This window comes from Mesoplodon densirostris, chromosome 16 (assembly GCF_025265405.1).
Source record: "Mesoplodon densirostris isolate mMesDen1 chromosome 16, mMesDen1 primary haplotype, whole genome shotgun sequence".
Lineage (NCBI taxonomy): Eukaryota > Metazoa > Chordata > Mammalia > Artiodactyla > Ziphiidae > Mesoplodon > Mesoplodon densirostris.
Window position 1 is genome coordinate 50,363,226 of NC_082676.1, and position 20,948 is coordinate 50,384,173.

At 47.1% G+C, this 20,948-nt stretch overlaps 1 protein-coding gene and 1 non-coding gene across 2 annotated transcripts in view; one reads left to right on the forward strand and one right to left on the reverse strand.

Annotated features, from left to right (window-relative positions):
* Nucleotides 1-20,948, reverse strand: part of EEF2K (eukaryotic elongation factor 2 kinase) — a 61,131-nt gene that overhangs the window by 27,988 nt on the left and 12,195 nt on the right. The window contains exons 2-6 of the mRNA XM_060077757.1: nt 19,084-19,396; nt 6,206-6,306; nt 2,811-2,871; nt 1,423-1,460; nt 884-1,055 (exon numbers count right to left, since the gene is read on the reverse strand). Coding sequence (XP_059933740.1) covers nt 884-1,055; nt 1,423-1,460; nt 2,811-2,871; nt 6,206-6,306; nt 19,084-19,320 — 609 coding nt within the window. The 5' untranslated portion in view covers nt 19,321-19,396. The remainder of the gene's footprint in view (nt 1-883; nt 1,056-1,422; nt 1,461-2,810; nt 2,872-6,205; nt 6,307-19,083; nt 19,397-20,948) is intronic.
* Nucleotides 7,698-7,770, forward strand: TRNAW-CCA (transfer RNA tryptophan (anticodon CCA)). Its single transcript has one exon. It is a non-coding gene; the product is annotated as a tRNA-Trp (tRNA).

The window sequence follows — 20,948 nt, forward strand, 5'->3', positions numbered from 1 at the left end:
AGGAATCCATTCCCCACTCCCTCTCCTGCTTTTCCTTGGGAGCCACCAATCTCAGTCCATCTGGTCTGGGTGGAAGAACCCATATTGCTGGTGGGTACAAGGCTCAGGCCTGCCTAATCTGCATATTCCCACACCCTGGCCATGTGATTGGCTCAGTGATAGGCACCTGACCTAATCAAGCCAATGAAACCCATGGGACTTCCCTCACAGTCCAGTGGTTAAGCCTCCGTGCTTCCAACAAAGGGGACGCGGGTTTGAACCCTGGTTGGGGAACTAAGATCCCACATGCCGCATGATACGGCCAAAAAAAGAAAAAGAAAAAAAAAAAAGAAACCCAGTTTTGAGACTCCTTGAAACTTGTGGGAAAACATGTCATTCCATCAAGGTTGCCGAGAAATGGAAAGGGAGCCTGCAGCTACTGGGACTAACATGTCACTACAAGTTGAAAAGCCGCCTGAGAGCGATGCCAACACAGAACACTGAGGCTAGAGCTGGAGGAAGAGTCCCAACAACTTCAATTTGGTCCTGGACCCAGCTACTCCTGTAGCCAGCACTATTTCTCAGTTATAGGAGGCAATAAATTCCCTTTTTGGATTAAGCCGTTTGAGTGGGTTTCTGTCATTTGCAAGCAAAAATCCTGACTAATAGATCCCATCTATAAATGGAATAAAAACATTCCAACCTCAAACAACCTCAGACCTCTGTTTTCAGAAATAAATAACTCTTGGCATGTAGAGTACTTGACATATCAGGCTCAATACATGATGGCTGTTATTAGCTGCTGTTAAGATGGTGAAGAAGGAAGCCTGTGACAGGCACCTCCATCGCCCTCATCTCCAGATACGTCCTGGTGTTGGAGGGCGGCAGATAGGGTGCCACACACCTGCTTAGGGGGCTTGTGCCGATTATACTCCTCTCCCCAGAGCTTGGCTTCCATCTGTAGACGCACATCCTCAAAGTACACGTCCCTGTCCACGGACTCGATGTAGCGCTTTGCCACGTAGTTGGAGGCCCCCTTCCACTGCTGAGTGTGCAGGAAGTTGGAAAGCTTCTTCCTGAGGGGAGAGGCATCAGGAGGCCCGCCTGGGTATTCTGGATCCCAGCCCTAGTCCTCAGGACGGGAAGACCCTGCCTGACCCAGCTGGCTAGAGCCAGGAACAAAATGCAAGAGGTGGGAGGGGCTTCCCCACCCCACAGCATCCTTCAAAGAGCTGCGAAGGGGGCTTAAGGGACATACATCCTGTTCTCCTCCAGCCCATCCCACAGCCGGTCCCAACGTATGGTCCAAGGGAGACCAGATGGAGAGGAGCTTGGGCTACAAGAAGAGAAGCCACTGTCTCCATTTCTTGACTGGAAATGTCACAGTGCCCCTGCTCTGAGGGAGTCTGGGCAGGGACCCGAGAGGCAGGCTGAGTCACTTACGTCCTGAAGCACTCCCTCATTGCTCCCCGGCCGAAGGGCTGAAAGACATCACACAGCGGGTTATCAGTCCCCACACCCCACCCAGAGGCTACCCTGAGCCAGGAGGAGATTTTCCCCTTGGACGTCACCCACCAAATCGATGCCCTGGACCTCATCTCAACCCTAAAATCCCTGGGCCCTCCCTCCTTTACTGCAGCACCAAGGCCTCATAGAACTTCCAGCCTGGAGGCTGCAGGACTGATGAGACCACCCGATTCCCCACCCGAGCTGAGCAGAAGACCCCCCAGGGGGTGAAGATAGTATGGGGGTGATGGGCTGGGGGTAGAGACAGTACACGTCAAAGGATGTTTTTTGTAGCCCGGTCTGTTAACAGAAAAAAAGCAAAACCACCCAAATGTCCATCGACAGTATAATGGATCAATCAATCAGGTCTATTTGCTTGACAAAATATTATACAGCAATGAGAATGAACAGATTACAGTTCTAGAAAAAACATGTACAAACCTCATGGACAAAACGTTGAGCTATACATATACTGTATGGTTCCATTTATACGGAGTACAAAAAGAGGCAAAACCAATCTCGGGTAGTAGAATTCAGGGTAGCGCTTACCCTTGGGGGTAAAGGAGTAGTAACTGGGGCTGAGAGGGGCTTCTGGGGGTGCCGGTGAGATTCTGTGTCTTGATCTGGGTGCTAGTTATACACGTGTTCACTTGGTGAAACTCATCAAGCTATACACTTTTCTGAGTATGTGATACACCACAAAATGTCTCACAAATCGATCCTGCCCCTTACTATGCAGGAAGTTCTCTATTTTCTAATTGATTCCTTTTTCTTGCAACCCACTGAGTTCACCTTGTTAGATGAAAAGTAATAGGTGGTGACCTGCAAGTTTTGAAAACTGATATACACATTCACGGTTCACTGATTTTCAATAAGAGTGTCAAGAAGAATCTTTTGATATATATGATTAATATATGAAATGCCCAGAATAGGTAAATATACAGAGACAGAAGATAAATTAGTGGTTGCCCATGGCTGGGGCAGATAAGGGAATTGGAGACTGACTGCTAATGGGTAGGTATGGGGTTTCTTCTCGAGATGGTGAAAATGTTCTGGGACTGATCGTGGTGATGGTTGCATAACTCTGTGACTATACTAAAAACCACTGAACTGTATGCTTTAAATGGGTATGGGGTATGGTGTGTGAATTATATCTCAATAAAGCTGTTGTAAAAAATAAAATAAATATACAGTACTATAAAGAATCCCCCAAAGTTAAAAAAATAAAATAAAGTGGGTGTGGAGCAGAGGAAGCAAGCCCTGACGTTGGCTCAAGAGAAATCCCGACTCAGCCCTGACTACGCTGGGCTCGAGGCTCTGCTCACCTGAGACGCCATCTTGATCAGAACTTCATCCTCCAGCCACTCCCCGGTGACAGCATTGTACCTGCAGAGACCAGAACCCACCCCAGGGCGCAGCGTCCATTACCTGATCCTGTCGCTCACTAGCTAAGGGCAGAAGACTTTTCTGGGCTGCCCACTGCCCTCGAGATCAAATCTGCTCTCTACCCACAGGCCCAGCTAACCTCCTGGGTTGGGTCTGTGGACACTCCCCCTCCCTCCCAGGTCCCCACCACACTGGCCTCCTTCCCCTTCGTCAAAGGCAGCTATTCCCTCTCTACCATGTCCCCCAGCACTTACTGTTGTGCAGTGGGTGGGCTTGCTCCCTACCTATCTGGCTCCCCCACTGGACTATAACTCCACAGAGACAGGCCAGTGAACAGGACCTGGTACAGGCGAGGCTTAATAAACGCGTGTTGGATGAACAGTTGAATAAGTGAATATCCTTGCTATAACTGGCCTAGATAATGACTGGCGTGTCCCAGGACGGGAAGTGGTAGCATCCTCGGTCTTGCCAGTGTGAGGCCCAGCCCAGGTCCCGGTGCAGGCAGGGCTGGGGGAGGGTCCTGCCTCTGAGTCCAACCAGGAAAGGGGCTGCTGGATACACACCCAGGGCAGAGAGGGATGGAGAGGGTTCCAGAACATTTTCATCTCTCTTTTCCCAGGGATCCTCTTTCCCAGAGCAAATCTGCCCCTAGGCCTGGCTGGGCCTTAACAGGTTTGCCTGGTAGGAAGCTCCTTGGCTCAGTAAATCCCTAAAACCTTAAACTCCCCCAGGGCTGAGATGTTCTTAGCTCTAGCAGATGCCTCCCTGGCCCTCCCTCAGGGGCGACAGACTCCAGAACCTCCCAGCTCGTGGGAACAGCCTTCTCAGAGCCTGAAAAACAAGCAGAGGCCTGGCAGTTAACCCACCCCAGGCCCAGGGTGGGGAGGAAGGCTTGTCAGAGCCACACACCTGCTGGCACCAGCCCATGGCAAGTACTGTGTTCAATAAATAACAGCAATCATTATTATTACTACTATGTAGAGGCCAAGGTAAAGGAAGTAGTCTTCCCTCACTTCCAAACAGACTGAAAGCTGAGAGGCGCCCAGAAGTTGGGAGAGGGCAGAGACATACAACACTGGAAGGGTCTTAACTGTCCTTCACAATCACTAACCTTACAGAGGACAGAGCTGCTCTAAGTTCACTGAGCATTCACTGTATGCTGAGTGCTTACACGGAACTCCTCCATCAACCACCACTCAGCCCTCTGAGATCCATACAAATATTGTGCCCACTTTCCAGATGGGGAAACCAAGGTTCAGAGAGGTGAAAAAACCTTCCTGAGAGCCAAGATTCAAACCCAGGTCGGTTTCAAACAGAACCGTGCTCTTAACCAGCCTGGGTACAACCCATGTGAACAGGAAATCTGTCCCAATAAAGGGCTGGCTTGCAGCAGAGCTCTTTAAAAACCAGCAATGGAGGTGGAAGCCTCCAATTTAGAAATCTCTGGACATTCTGGCCATCAATGCCTGATCTCCCTCTGCTGGCAGCCAGGGCAGGTGAAATCAGCTACTATGGTTAAGAAATAAACACAATTCGGCACGGCCCCTGGTCCCTGGCCCCCAAGGAGCTCAGGGACACACAGAACCAGCCCAGCATGTGAGTCCTGCTTTTCCAAGGGCCTCCCTGGTGGCCCGGTGTCCTCAGCCTGGAGGCCAGATGTCACCGACCAGCCACCACGCTGCGTTTATAGGCAGGAAGGAACAGAGTCCGCAACCTGGCCTCTGGGGCCCCGACGATGCTGACCTCAGCTGCCGGCACAGACCCCAGAGCCCACTAGGAGGTCAGCCTCCGAAATGGGGAAAGGTGCACGCTAGGCTCTAAGCCATCTCCTCACAAGTTGGGAGCAGGAACACATTGCAGAAAGGTGGAGAGGGCTCCACTGTTTCTGCCTGCCTAGCAACTGCTCCCCTTTCTTCTGGTAACAGCACCCCAATTTTCCTTTGGAAAACCACCATCCTCCATTCTTAGAACATAGGGACTGGGTGAAGCTGATCCCCCAGCACTTTCTTGCTTGTGGTATGTGATCTAGACCTGGCCAGTGAGAGCAAAGCTCCTGGCACAAGGACTGGTTCAGCAACCGGCCTATAACCAAAGCCAGGCCAATGAGATTCAAATGTGGAACTTTTGTTTTAAAAAGAATTGAGAAAGAAAGATCGTTTCCCATGAGATGAAATGTGGGGCTCCTAGGAGCCATCTGTGCCACTGATGTAAGACAGTCTATCTGGGGTCAGAGCCAAAAGCATCCTTGGAGCATCTGGGACTAGCCATACGTGAAGCCCACGTAGATGAGTCAACCATTCCTTTCTATGCTTAAGCCACTGCGAATTGGGTTTCTGTCACTTGCATTTGAAACAGAGTCCTGACTAATTCAAAGACACTGGTCTGAGTCAGAAAGTTATCTTATTAACTACCTGGGTGACCCTGTTCAAACCTCTCTCTCCACTGGGGCAACTGAAGGAACTCACAGGGTTGACTTGGATGAGTCAGAGCTGGAGGGGTCTACAGAGGTCACAGGACAGGCCCCAGGGCAGATCCATGAGACTTCTAAAATTATGAGTAAAATTAGACATATGTGTGCAACTTTCTGAATGGCTTCATCAGATTCTCAAAGGAGTGCTGAATGCTTGACACAACTACTCCAGACTTTTTTTAATGAGTAAATACATATAGAGTGCTTAAACAGTGCCTAGCAGATGGAAAATTCAGTAAATAAGGACCCTCATCATCATCATCATAGTCCTCCTTATTATTATGTTGGTGGTAGTGTTTTGTTGTTTTTCATTTTTCTTCCTGAAACCCCCTGAAAACACTCTTCCTTCCTTCTGCCTTTTCAAATAGGAAATCTAGACCCTCCCAGCTCTGTTTTGTGAATCTTCCTGGGGCCAAGGGACTGAAAGGCTGGTCTGCTCTCTTTCCCTTTGATAGCCATTGTGGGGTCATGTGTTGAGACGATGGAGCCACAAGACGAAAGTAGCCTGGATCCCTGAGCTGCCCTGAAGAGTTGCTCAACACTCACCCAACTTCATATGAGCAAGAAATCACCTTTGTTGCATTAAGCCCTTGCGGTATTTGTACTTGCAGCATAGCTCAGCCTAGCCTGTAGAATACACACCTTACAGGATTAAATACACACTGTAAAGATTAAATGAGATCATGCACAATGCCTTAAGCATGCGTAAATACTCAAATATTGGCTGATATTATTATTATTATATTCCATTTTCCTTGATCTCCAAGGGTACTTAAGCCTCACTGATTTTAAGCAGAAGGAGGACCCAACCCAAGGACTCCTTGTGGTCTGGGGTCATATAGCATCTGTAGACAAGGTGCTGACCTGTGACGCGTGGCGCATTCCGTGGCAATGTCCTCCAGGTGGAACTCGGCCCAGGGGTCAGGCATGTGCTTGGCCTTCTCGATTGCATGCTTCCAAGCTTCCTGCAGAAGCAAAGGGAAGTGTTAGGTCCAGACCAGGGGCTTCTGGGACAGTGCAGGGCAGCTCCTCTCACCCTGTGATTTCCCAGTGTCTCCAACCACTGGGGAGGCAGCCAGCATCAGTCAGAGAGAATCACTCCCATCTATTATCCTTGTAGGAACATAGTTCCCAAAAGACCTCACGCGGGCACAGCTCACACGGGCCCAGCTTTCCCACCGCCAGAAATGACCTGTCTTAACTACAAAACCGAAGAAGAAACATAATATGTATAGAAGACACATACTGCTTCACTTGTTAGCAAAAAGTTGAGAATGAAAATAAGATGATATTCCCCCATCCCGCCTTGTTCAGACTGGCAAACATTTTAACAGCTGGTAATGACGAGCCTGACCAGGATGTGGGGAAACAGGTGTTCTCACGTACTGTCAGGGGGTATAAACCTCTTCTAAAGGCAATCTGGCAATGTACTAAAATGGAAAAAAAGTATTCCTTTATTTTGACCCAGCAATTCTACATCTAGGAATGTATCCTCTAGAAATACAAACATAAGTGTGCAAACATACGTGTACAAGAGGTATCACTGTGATTGTGAAAAACTGAATTCATCCCAAACGTCTGTGGGGAGTGGTTAATACACTTTGATTCTGTTCATTTAAAATGCTAAACCGGGCTTCCCTGGTGGCGCAGTGGTTGAGAGTCAGCCTGCCGATGCGGGGGACACGGGTTCGTGCCCCGGTCCAGGAAGATCCCACATGCCACGGAGCGGCTAGGCCCGTGAGCCATGGCTGCTGGGCCTGTGCGTCCGGAGCCTGTGCTCCGCAACGGGAGAGCCCACAACAGTGAGAGGCCCACGTACCGCAAAAAAAAAAAAAAAAAAAAAAATGCTAAACCGCCTTATGGTGGGAATTCTGGACCCTATCAGGCCCAATGTCACCTTTTCATAAATATTGTATAAATCATAAATACACCCCATTTTACTGCCCTAAATGAAATCCATAGACAATTTAACCTTCTTAAACTCAAGAGTATATCAAACTATGCAAAAGATATGTTGCCTTTACATTAACAAAGTGCTAAGTTCTCAGTTAATTATGAACAGATTCCCATGAGACATTCCAAGGTCCTGGGGGTGCAGGACAATTCCTTGTGCAGATCTGCTCTGCCCGTTGCAGGGTTCAGCATCCCTGCCCTCCACCCATTCGGTGCCTCAGTGCCTTCCATTGTTGTGCTGCCCGAAAACAGGTCCCCAAACGTTCAAACCCTGTTAAGAACAGGGCTTCAAGGGTACTAACTGGGAAAGATGACCAAGGCACGTTACGGAGAGAACATGCTGATTCTCAACAGCATCATAGTACGACCCCATTTTTTTGTTTTAAGAAGCTCATTTGGGACTTCCCTGGTGGTCCAGTGGGTAAGACTCCACGCTCCCAATGCAGGAGGCCCAGGTTCGATCCCTGGCCAGGGAACTAGGTCCCACATGCCACAACTAAGAGTTCACATGCTTCAACAAAGATCCCGAGTGCCGCAACAAAGATCCCGAGTGCCACAATGAAGATCCGCACAGCCAAATAAATAAATATTAAAAAAAAAAAGAAAAGCAGCTCATTTTACTGCTTTTATAATCCCAAGGTGGACTCCTTTCTTGTCCCCTCCAAACAAACACTCCGACTCTCACACTGGGTAGCAATAAATACCCTCTCCATCTTTTCCTGTAGAGCTTGAACCTTTGCCCGACAGCCTCTACAGAATCAGTGAGACGAAAACTCCCTTCCAGGCCACAGGCCTGAGCCACAGGGAGGGTCTGGATCGTGGGCTGGCCACTGTTTGGGCCTGGCAGATTCCAGACCTCCCCACCCCCCAGTGGCATCCCTCAGCCTCCTGGACCAGCTCTTAGGAGCTCTTCCACGGACTTGGGTCCAAACAGGACAGCTCCCAGCGCATGCCCCCGGCCTAAGCTCCATCACCGGGAGCCTGCTCAGAGGAGATGAGGCGCATACACACATGCACGCACACGGCCCAGGGCTCCCTTACTGGGGCTTTCTAATCTCTGCAAAGTCTAAAAATGAAGCCTGTAATTTTTTCCTTCCTATTTGGAGGTAATTCATATTTAATGAAAACACTTGGAAAATACAGAAGACAAAGAAAATTCAAATCTGCTACATGCCGTCCACCAGAGCAACTGGCATCAATGCTTTGGACTAGTTCTTTTTTTTTTTTTAATTTTTTTATTTTTTTATTTTTTGCTTTATAACAAATTAAATCAGTTATACATATACATATGTTCCCATATCCCCTCCCTTTTGCGTCTCCCTCCCACCCTGGACTAGTTCTTTTCCAGATCCCTTACGTGCATTTTTAAATAAAATTGGAATCACACTGCAAATATAACTTACAGCCTTTCAGGAGAGTGGGTCAATGGGACTTGGTTCTTTATTTAGTGATCTTGATTTTTTCCCTGATTCCAAATGTTTGATCTGCTTATTACAAAAAAAGTACAAGTACTACAGAATTCTGAATTAGAAAGCAGCAGTCCTTTCTAACCTCTATTCCTCTGAAAACCTCAGCTGACAGTTGATTTAGATATTCTGCAGGTTTCCTCCTATGCATTTGTTAACACACACATGAATTTAAGAGCACTGGGACAGTATTCTGTTCTGCATCTTACGTTTCTCCACTTAACACAGGATCCTGGACCCAGCCTTTCCATGTTATATGTACAGACAGGCTGGATCAACCTCGTTTCCCTTCCATGGTTGTAGGATATACAATTGTATAAATGTACCTTAAGCTGTTTCTTAGACCTCAGTTGATGGCTATTTAGATTCTCTCTAATAATCCCTTGTATAAACAGTGCTAAAGGGACCATCCTCGTATCTAACTCTCTGTGCACCTGTGCAAGAGCTCAGTAGGACATACTTCTTGGAAGTGTAATCACTGGATCACATTTAAAGTTTAGAAATTTGGAGTTCTCCTCCAAAAAGATTCTCCTGGGTTACACTCCAAGAAGCAAAGAACAAATCACTCAAATTTTTTGACACAAACATCACATCATGAATTTACAAGTTAGCTGTAACAGCTGTGTAACAATCCACTGCATGGGTTTATCATTATTGACTTAACTGTTCACCTGTGGTTCTCCACAGTGAGACTCTGAGCTTGTCACTGCCTTTTCCCTGTTATGCATAACCCTGCAGCAGACAGACATGTTTACGACTAAAGCAGTTGCTAGATTTCTGTACTTTAAAAAAGTGCCACAGTCCCCTCTTGTATTCCAGCTGCTGCGAATGGCAGGATGGCCTTCTGACCCCCACCTGTCAAGGAGCCCGCTGAGTTCTGAGTAGTCAGCAGGCCGCCCTTCTGAGCACGTCTGTACAAGCGCCCTGTCCTCTGCCTGAGACACACGACTTTCTCAATGTACCTCTCTCAACCAGTGACTAAGATGCGCCCTAAGCAACCAAAGATAGGGCCCCCCATTCAGTGAGAATTATCGACAGAAATTACCTGCTGGCTGGATGCTACGGCAGCAACCAAAAAAAACAGTCAAGGAAAAAAGTATTTCAGAATTAGAGGGCGTGTTATTTCACAGGCTCAGAATTACCTTTTTTTACAAACCCAGAAAAAAAATCAAGCCACACCTTACTGGCAACAGGTGGGTTTAATGCAACTGACTTTTTTTTAAGCACAATATAAAAAGTCCTGTACTAAGATTCAGTTCCCTCAGCTCTGGTTCCGGCTCAGTGCTGACCAACTTGGGGAACCTCTATTTCCTCGTTTACAAAAGACAATGAAGAATATTTTGACTACTGGTGGTCAACTTCTTTCCTGTCCCCACCCGTGGGGTAGACATGCTCCCACTAGAAATAGTGGCTCACTGAGCACGCAGTGCTCATTACAGGTGAACAACCTCAGCTAAGCTGAAATCACTGGTACTATTTTATCCATCAGGTTAGGAAAAACAGGTGGTTACGGAGGATCGGGAAGCGAGTGCTCTCAGACACTGTGAGCAGAGTGGAAGCAGGTACTGCCACCTTTGAGGGCCATCTGGTTATGCCAGATGCTTGGCCAGTGGTTATGAACCTTCTTCACTGACTTCTGACCCAGCCATTCTGATCACCTACCCAGGTGTGCCCAGGTAAGCCAGCCCAAAGATGGTCGGTGCTGGTAGCGCTATGTAACAGGCAAGCATTACAAACAATCTGCCAGTCCACAGGGGGATGATTAGGTACACTTGGCATACTTGTATGCAGCCGTTAAAAAGATGATGATGCTGGGCTTCCCTGGTGGCGCAGTGGTTGAGAGTCCACCTGCCGATGCAGGGAACACGGGTTCGTGCCCCGGTCCGGGAAGATCCCACATGCCGCGGAGCACCTAGGCCCGTGAGCCATGGCCGCTGAGCCTGCGCATCCAGAGCCTGTGCTCCGCAATGGGAGAGGCCACAACAGTGAGAGGCCACAACACTGAGGCCCGCGTACCGAAAAAAAAAAAAAAAAAAAAAAAAGATGACGATGCTAATATGGGCAATCTCCAAGGCCTACTGTCTGGGGGTAAAAAGCAAGGTGCTGAATAAAGCAAACGGCATGACACCATTTACTGGTGGAGGAAACCCACAAATCAGTACTATAGATTTCTTAGACTCACAGAGATCAGACCTGTGGTTGCCAAGGGGGATGGGGGGGGTAGACGGATGGAATGGGAGATTGGGGTTGGTAGATGCAAACTATTACATGTAGAATGGATAAACAATAAGGTCCTACTGTATAGCACAGGGAACTATATCCAATCTCCTGAGATAAACCATAATGGAAAAGAATATAAAAAGAATGTCTCTATGTGTGTAACTGAGTCACTTTCCTGTACAGCAGACATTGGCACAGCATTGTAAATCAACTCTACTTCAATAAATATATATATGAAAAAAATACCATAGATTTCTAAGGATATGTGTGTCTGTAGATATATGCATAAATGTACATTTATATATAAGTGCATCTTAAAAGTTCTGAAAATTTTACAGCACAGGGAATATAGCCAATATTTATAATGACTTTATTTTTTTAATAAATTTATTTATTTATTTATTTTTGGCTACGTTGGGTCTTCGTTGCTGTGCGCGGGCTTTCTCTAGTTGCAGTGAGCGGGGGCTACTCTTCGCTGCGGTGCGTGGACTTCTCATCGCAGTGGCTTCTTTTATTGCGGAGCACGGGCTCTAGGCACGCAGGCTTCAGTAGTTGTGGCACGCAGGCTCAATAGCTGTGGCATGCAGGCTCTAGAGCGCAGGCTCAGCGCGGGCTGAGTTGCAGCGCGCGGGCTTAGTTGTTCTGCGGCACGTGGGATCTTCCCGGGCTAGGGCTCAAACCCGTGCCCCCTGCATTGGCAGGCGGATTCTTAACCACTGCGCCACCAGGGAAGCCCGAAGCTTCCTTCTTGAAACATCAACTGTTACACTCAGTAAGCAGATGTTATAAAGTACGTTTTCCCCATCATCACTTCTGTAGATTTTAAGAACTACAGCCCTAAGTCAGCCCTACTTACCCCTCCTGACCGACAGTAAAGGGCTTAAACCACGGCCAAGGACAAGTAAAAGAAGAGGGAAGAAGTGGAGATGCACATCACACTCTGGGATGGAAAGAGGCCACATCACTGTGTGGCTGCCCCACTCTGGGCCACACGCATTTAGAGGTTTCGTGCAATTTCCATGGAACTCAGCACTGAATATAATAGCAAAAACCTGGAAACTTCCTAAGGATCCCACAAAAGGAAATACTTAAAGAAACTGTGGCATATCTATACAACGGGCAGCCATGGGGCCACTAAAAAAATGATGAACTAGATCCACATTTACTGATGTGGAAAGATATGCACCATTTCTTTTTTTTTTTTTTTTTTTTTGCAGTACGCGGGCCTCTCACTGTTGTGGCCTCTCCCGTTGCGGAGCACAGGCTCCGGACGCACAGGCTCAGCGGCCATGGCTCACGGGCCTAGCCGCTCCGCGGCATGTGGGATCTTCCCGGACCAGGGCACGAACCCGTGTCCCCTGCATCGGCAGGTGGACTCTCAACCACTGAGCCACCAGGGAAGCCCACCACTTCTTGATTGCTGAGGAAAAACTGGTTATTAGAGAGCATATATAGCAAAATCCTGTTATTGTAAGGAAAAGTCCCCGTTTATTTAGTCGTGTCTGTATTTATATGGAAATACACACTAAGACCTTAACAGCAATTGTATCTGCACTTTCAAAGTTGTCTTCTGCAAGGAGCATACATTACTTCTATAAGCAATAAAACAAATAATTATAAAGGAAACAAAGTTTAAAATCCTCAAGAAATCTCTCTCTGTTGAAAACAGTAGCTGCAGGTCATCTTCCCTGACCAGTGGGATTCAGAGTCATGGCTAGAGAGGACAGGAAGAGGTGGATGGGAACAATAACCAGCAAATCAATAACATTCCCTAGGATGACAAAGCGCCCCGTCTCCTGGAAGTCTTTCCTCAGACAGCATCCTGGCCAGCACCTCGTGGTAACCTTGCCAAGGACGGACAAGCAGGTAGGATAGTTCCCAGTCCACTGACAAGGTACCCAAGGCCCAGAGAGTGAGGAGGTGATTTGCCTTCAGACCTACAGCAACCATGAAAGGGAAGACCCAGGACTCAAGAATGTGGACCCAACACAGAGTTACCATATGACCCAGCAATTCCACTCCCAAGTACCTACCTCAGAGAAAGGAAAACATGGTCACACAAAGACTTGTGTAGCGTTATTCAAAACAGCCAAAAGGGAGAAACAATCCAAATGTGCATCAACTGATGGATAAACAAAATTGGTATATCCATCATCAATAAAAAGGAATAAAGTACTGACACACATTTCAACATGGATGTGCCTTGAAAACACTGTGCTAAGTGAAAGAAGCCAGACACAAAAGGCTACATATTGTATAATTCTATTTACATGAACTGTCTGGAGGAGGCAAATCCATAGAGACTGAAAATAACGTTAGTGGATATTAGGGTCTGGGTGGGATGGGAATACTGGGCGGAGATGGCTAAGAGGTATGGGGCTTCTTTTAGGGTAATGAAAATGAGCTAAAATTGGTTGTGGTGATGTGGATGCATAATTTTATGAATACACTAAGAGCTACTGAATTGTACATTTTAAATGGCTAAATTGTATGGTATGTAAATTATATTTCAATAAAGCTGCTAAAAATTTTACAAAATAAAATTCAAGAAGGGGGACCCCTGTTAATGAATATCCAGCATATTCCATAAAGGACCACGTGCTTCATAAAGATGAGTCCCTCCAGCCAGGCTTGACTCTCTTCAGTCTCCTCCTGTTTTCCAGACACCAGGTCCCTGACAGCTTCCTGCCCAATGCCAGATGCAACATCTTTTTCCTTCATCTGCCCAGCAGGCCCTTATTCTGCTGGAGGTCCAAAGCTTTTTGGACCCAGGACACCTAAGCTTCTCTTTCCCATTCTGCATTCCCAGAGCACTGGGCAAAATACCAAAATGGTCACCACCTCTGCGTATGCACAGAGCTTCCTGTGGTCAGTGGGCAGGGGCAGAAGCCCAAAGCTGCCAGGCTGGGGTTTCCCCGGGCTCGGGGTTGGGGGGCAGGGATGCCTCTGTTCCCAGTGAGTCATCAGACGCTCATCCACTTCATTCTGGGGTGATTGCTGTACTTTGACCAAGCTGTTAGAGCCACGCTGGGCGGGTTGAAAGTATCAGTTTAATCACCGAAGTCTACCAAGAAGGGCGTAGGAAGCAGGCATGCCCGTGAATCATGGGAGCACCAATGGCGGTGCCACCTCTTTGAAGAGCAATGGGCAATGCTCAGCCAAGTTTTAAACCCACAAACATTTTGCTCCAGCCATTCCACCTCTGGGGATTTACCCGGCAGGCACACCCCTGAGTGGGCACCAGGACACACGCACATGTAAGAGACACACATAAGAGATGCTTACGGAAGCGGTTTGTGGTAGCAAAAGACTGGAAACGACCTTCACACCCACCCATGAGGGACTGGCTAAATGTATTACAGTGCTTCCAGATAATGCCATGATATTCGGCCATTAGAAAAACAACAAAATAAGCAAGACAACATACTGCACTCATGAAGCATCAAGCAATTAAGATCTCAGAGCCTCAGTTTTACTATCTGTCAAAACACCAATCCTCATAGCACTGCTGTGCAGATTCAACGAGTTGATATGAGTAAAACATGTAGAGCGGGCTTGCCTGATCCACAGTGCCAGTTATATAAGTTCTAGCTGATGTCAGTTCACATGTGCCAATATGGGAAGACAGCACAGGAGTGCAAAACAGGTTTGCGGTAAACTAACATTTCTGCGAAAAAGAAAAGAGAGTCACGTACATACATATGCTTATACTCACAAGGAACATTTCTGGAAGGACATCCCCCAGGGAAACAGGGATCAGAGGTGGGAGGATTACTTTTCACTGTTTACCATTTGTACAGGTTGAATTCTTTCTACCGTGTAGGTATATTATTTACATATTATAAAATATATGTATTTTAAAGTTTGTTTAGATATGTGTATAGATTTATTACAGCACTGTTTGTAATAGGAAAAAAAGGAAACAACCTAAGTGTCCCTCAAGAGGGGGAACTGGCTAGGGATTTCCCTGGTGGTCCAGTGGTTAAAACTCTATGCTCCCAATGCAGGCGGCCCAGGTTCGATCCCTGGTCAGGCAACTAGATCCCACATGCCACAACTAAAGATCCTATGTGCTGCAACTAAGACTCAGTGCGGACAAATAATTTTTTTTTTAAAAGAGGGGGACTGGCTAGATAAACCCATGTAATTCACTTAAAAAATAGGTGATCTATATGTCCTAATAGGAATGATCCCCAAGATATTCTCAGACCAGGAAAACAATTCTTTTAAATAAAATTTTCCACTTTATTAAAAAAATTGAAAACATATGTTTATTCTAGAAAATGTAGACATGGCACAGAAGTAGAAAAAAAATGATCCTATCCTAAGACAACCTCTGTTTGCGTGTTGATATACTTCCTTTTAGGGTTTTGGTGTGTGTGTGTGTGTGTGTGTGTATGTGTGCACGTGTGTGTATTTACAGAGCTAAAATCATACTCTATATTCTGCTCTTTAAAATTAACTCCAGAGCAGAAGCACTTTCCCATGTTATGATAAACTGTATAAACATCCTCTGGTTGGCTGCCTGATATTCTACCCAGGGCGTGGCCCCCTGAACGATTCTGCCACCATCCCCCTGGGAACTCAGGCAAAACGCCCTGGCCTTGACAGTGACAAACTCAACAGTTCACAATACACACCTGGTACCTGCCAGGGTGGCACCACCTTGGAGGAATGCGAGGTAGCCATTTTGGTTAAACAACTCAGTTGCCATGTCGACAGTAAATGAAAAAACACATTCAGTTTGTTGAGTGCCAGGGAGACCGAGGTCTGGAAAACTGAGCTGCCATCTCCCTCTGAAGTCACCACTGGCAACAAGAACCCCATAGAGCCTCCCTTCGACCACCTAGGACAGTGGGCAGCCAAGAGCTACATCTCATCCTTAAACGGCCCTTCCTCTGAGTACAGGGGATGAAGTGCGATGGGACACAGCCTCTAGCCTTGAGGTCAGGGGCTGACTCATAAACAGAATGACATTCCAGAATGACAGATACACAGAAAAGTCTGCTACGAGCCCCAAGGAATGCCAAGGCGACAGCCAGGGCAGGGCGTCTAGGGAGGCCGAACAATCATTTTAACAGACCCAACTGAAAGAGGTTTCAGGAAGAGGCATGAAAAGAGAAGTCTGCTGCAGGAGCAGGGAGAGGCGCGGGGCCCCTGCGGACCATGAGCTACCGTCGTCAGTGAGGATTTTGAACTTTCTCTTGCAGAATCGATGAGTTTTAAAGACAGCCAATTATTTTATAAATTTATTTATTTATTTGTTTATTTTTGGCTGCGTTGGGTCTTCGTTGCAGTGCGTGGGCTTCTCACTGTGGCACCTTCTCTTGTTGCAGAGCACGGGCTCTAGGCGTGTGGGCTTAGTAGTTGTGGCTCGTGGGCTCAGTAGTTGTGGCTCGTGGGCTCAGTAGTTGTGGCTCGTGGGCTCTAGAGCGCAGGCTCAGTAGTTGTGGCACACGGGCTCAGCTGCTCCACAGCATGTGGGATCCTCCCGGACCAAGGATTGAACCCATGTCCCCTGCATTGGCAGGCGGATTCCCAACCACTGCGTCACCAGGCAAGCCCAAGGACAGCCAATTACTGATGTTTGTTTAGGGGAGGGGCGGTTACCTGGCTGTGCTGCTTTATTTTTCTTCTTCTAAAAACATCCTTTTGCACACAGAAGTAATACATACGTGTAGTTTTAAAAGTTCCAATGTTTAAAATATATACCATGTAGATAATCAAAGTCCCCCTTAACGCCACCCTCTCCCCCAGAGAGAATCACCATTAACTGTTGGATGCAAATTCCTTCTTTTTCTCGTTAGTAATTTTTAAATTGTTTTATAACATTATATGAGTTTTTGCTATGCAAATACTAATATATGTATATCTATGTTTTTTGATACAAGTGGGATCATATTTCAACTTGCTTTTTTACTTCACAGCACATAAAAATAAAAATAGCTAATTTTTCTTTGTCCTTATTATGGACCAGCACTATCCCAAGAGCTTTTCATGGATTTTGTTTTCTCCCCACAAAAAATATATCTTGTGTATATCTTGGCACTGTTATTTTTTTCCGGTGTGTGGGCCTCTCACTGCTGTGGCCTCTTCCGTCGTGGAGCACAGGCTCCGGATGCGCAGGCTCAGCGGCCATGGCTCACGGGCCCAGCCGCTCTGCGGCATGTGGGATCTTCCCGGACCGGGGCACGAACCCGTGTCCCCTGCATCAACAGGTGGACTCTCAACCACTGCGCCACCAGGGAAGTCCTGTGTTTCCTTTAAAGGATTTACCATACTGAGTTTTGTGGTCAGAGACTGTGTCCATCCCTCCCTGTCTGAGACCCTACAGCTCCTGGACCCACTCAGTGTTTGCCAAAAGGCCAAACCAGGCTCATGGCTCCTCTGAACAGGCAGCTGTGGGTGGAGCCCTTCTGAGGGGTCTGCCCCACTAGGAGGCCTCCAGGATCCTCCTTCTCTAGAAGCAGTCCCCGTTCTGTGATCCCCGGCGCCCCACCATGCCATGCCCTGGCCAGAGGTGACTGGACCAGAGACAGAGGACGCCTGACTGGGGCTGGGCCAAGCAGATTAGATTTTCTCCTCTTACAGCTGGGATGGACGAAGGTCAGATCTGTCTTTGCATGTGGCTCCGACTGTAATGAGGGGACCCTGGGGCTGGGGGGATCCATTTTCCCACTGTGTAGACTGAGGTGCAGAGAAGAATAAAGAATAGGCAAAGAGAGTTGAGGAATGAGACAGAGAGAGACAGTCCTGTGGCCTTCCAGCTTCCTGGATCTGTCCCCTGAGAGGCCAGACATTGTTTCTGCCCCTGGGTCTCAAGAAACACTTCTTGACTGCTAGAATAAATTTCCTTTTTTTTTTTTTTTCACTTGAGCTAGCACGAGTCGGTTTGTGTTTCACAAGCTCTGGCCCCTCCAGCCCCCTCTGGCACCTGGATCCCCTCACACGTGGTACACGAGGCTGCAGGGATCCGTGTTTCCGCGAGCCTTCCTGACTTACTGGAACAGACAGGAGCGCAGGGCTGCTGCCCTGTCTTCCCACGCTGCCCTCTGCAGGGCAGAGTGTTTGTTTCAGAAGCCACCTTAGGACAGGAAAGCAGGGCAAGCCGCATCCTGACCCTTCAGGGGCCCCCCCAACCTCAGGGGGGACCCACAGGCCTATTTTTGGAGCTGCCTGCCCGAGGGAGCTAAGCTAGAACTCTGACTTGAAAGGAAAAATATACAACTGTCTGAGAACTAGAATTATTAATTTTCTAAAAACAGATTAATTCTGCAGTTAGAGAAGAATGACTTCAATTTCAAATCCCAAAGTGGTAATAGGAATTTTCGTCACAGTACAAACTGATACTTACTGTTTGTGAGGATTAAATTAAATAAGGATAACAGGACTGCATTAAGAATTTTTTTTCACCACCAGTTATTACACAAAAGTCCAATAACGTTCGCCTTTCTCCCTCTTCTCTATACCAGCTTGCCATGGCATGAACACAAATTCCTAACAAAGTAAGCCCCCTCTTCCGCAATCCAGAAGAAGGATGCCCAACTCTAAGCAGTGGCTCTTTTGACCACAACCAACGTGAAAAACTACATTTTACATCCTTTCTCTAGACCCTCATACACACAAATGCAGGGATGAAATAAAAATACTTCACGACCACTATGTCGGAGAACCTGGTCATCAACAACCAATTTGGTCACTGCATGTGAGTGTGTAAACGTGTGTGTACGTGTCCCTAAAATATCTTTACAACTGTCTGTGCTCTATGATATTTTCCCCCCTCCCACCTCCCTCTCCAATATTTTCTAGTCTATTCTGTTCTGTTTTGGGTCTTAAAAAACTGGCCAAGGTTTCCACAACCCACTAGTGGGTCTAGAGCAGCTATTTGTAAAACACTGCTCTAAAGTAATGAAACTTATATTAAAACAACCAAATCTTCCCAGCTTAACAGGCATATAGCCTCAGATCCAGAATTTACGCACTGGTGAGAGTTTGGAAACAACCTCAACCAGCGACCCCAACCTCCCATCCCTACGGCAGGTGAGCTGGGCAGGGGGAGAGGGGAGGGGGAAGGGGGGGAACGGGGATTGGGGGGCCACTCACCTTGAAATGGAAGGAGCTGGCCGGGGACCCGCTGGAGCCGTAGCGCTGGCTTTTGGCTAGGTTGCTGTAGTAGTTATTAACCTTGGAATTAACATTCTGGTGTGCCCCCGGGTCATCAGTGATGGGGCAGATGAAGTAGCCCTCCTCACCATCGCTGTCTGCATCTGAATCACCAGCCCGGGAGGTCGGGCCGCCATCCACGCCTTCCAGGCGGAAGATGAGGTCTTCCTCTGCCATGTTCCCAGGACGCCCGTCTTACCCAAGGGCTGGGCGGCACAGCCAGAGTTACTGGGCAAATGCAGCAGTGAGGGTCCTGCAAGGAAGCAAGATAATGGGTGCTGGGGTCCAGAGGCTGAGAGCTTGCAGGGCACCTCACCCCGAATGCCCCTGGCACAGAAGGAGCGGGCACCCTCAGAGTGAAAACTACTACTACCTTTAGGGGAGACACAGGCAGGCAGTGTCTAGGAACATTTTAAATGTACAAACCCCTCCACCCAGTAATTCCACTTTGAAGAACTCAGCACTTGAAACAGAAAATAAAGGCTTCTTAAGCCACAAGGCTGATCTTTTTAGAACATAAATTAGATCAAATCATTTCCCTGCTTGACACCCTCCAGCAGCTTCTCTTGACATTCTTAACAAAATCCAAACGCCTTTTAAGGCTACCAGGCCTGTGTTAGTCTGGCCCCTGTCCACCTCTCCTCCGGCCTTGGCAGCTCTCCAGGCCCATGGGATTTCTCTGTGTTCCGTGAACACTGGGGGCCCATTTTCCACCTCGGGGCCTTTGTACTTGTTGTGTTCCCTGTGCCTGGAACAACCTTCCCAATCTCCCAACAGTGGGTCTTTCTCATCATTTGGATCCCAGCTCAAAAGTCACCTCTCCAGAGAAATCTCCTCTGATTCAATTCAAAGAACCCCTCTCAAACACACACCCAGTCACACTCCCTAGCACATCACCCTGTTTTATTTTCTTCAAAGAGATTTTCCCAAGCCAAAATCATCTCATTTAACTTCTTTATCATCTGTAGCCCTGTTGCCTTAAGAATGCCTGTCATAGAGCAGACACTCAACACACGTCCTCGGAATGGATGAGGGGCCTGAAGAGCGTTCTCTGTAGCACAATCAGTAACAGTAAAAAGAGGGAAGAGCCCACAATGACCATCAATGGAGGCCTGTTATATAAACTACAGTTTTTCTACACCATGAAATACTGTGTGACTGTTACAAAGAAAAAGGAAGCTCTAGATACACAAGGACATGCAAAGATAGTCAAGAAAGAGTTCAACAACATTGTAGGATACAAAAATCAATAGTATTTCCATATACTAGCAATGAAAACATCCAAAAATGAAATTAAGAAAACAATTTTATCTATAATAGCATCAAAAAGAATAAAAAACTTGGCTAGGGAATTCCATGGAGGTCCAGTGGTTAGGACTCCACACTTCCATGGCAGGGGACACGGGTTCAATCCCTGATCGGAGAACTAAGATCCCACAAATCATGTGGCCATAAAAAAATAAATAAAACATCTTGGCTAACAAAAGAAGTGCTTGACTTGTACAGTGAGAAACAAAACGTGTCAGAAGAAATGAAAGAAGACCGAAATAAGTGTAAAGATATCCCATGTTCATAGATCAGAAAATTTAACATAGCTAAGGTGGCAATACTCCCAAAACTCATCTACAAATTCAACCCAATCACTATCAGAATCCCAGTGGCTTCACTGAATAAATTAACAAACTGGTCCTAAAGTTCACATGGAAATTCAAGGGACCCAGAATAGCCGAAAGAATCTTGTAAAAGTTACAAGAATCACACTTCCTGAATTCAAAACTTACTACAAAGCTAAAGTAATTAAGACA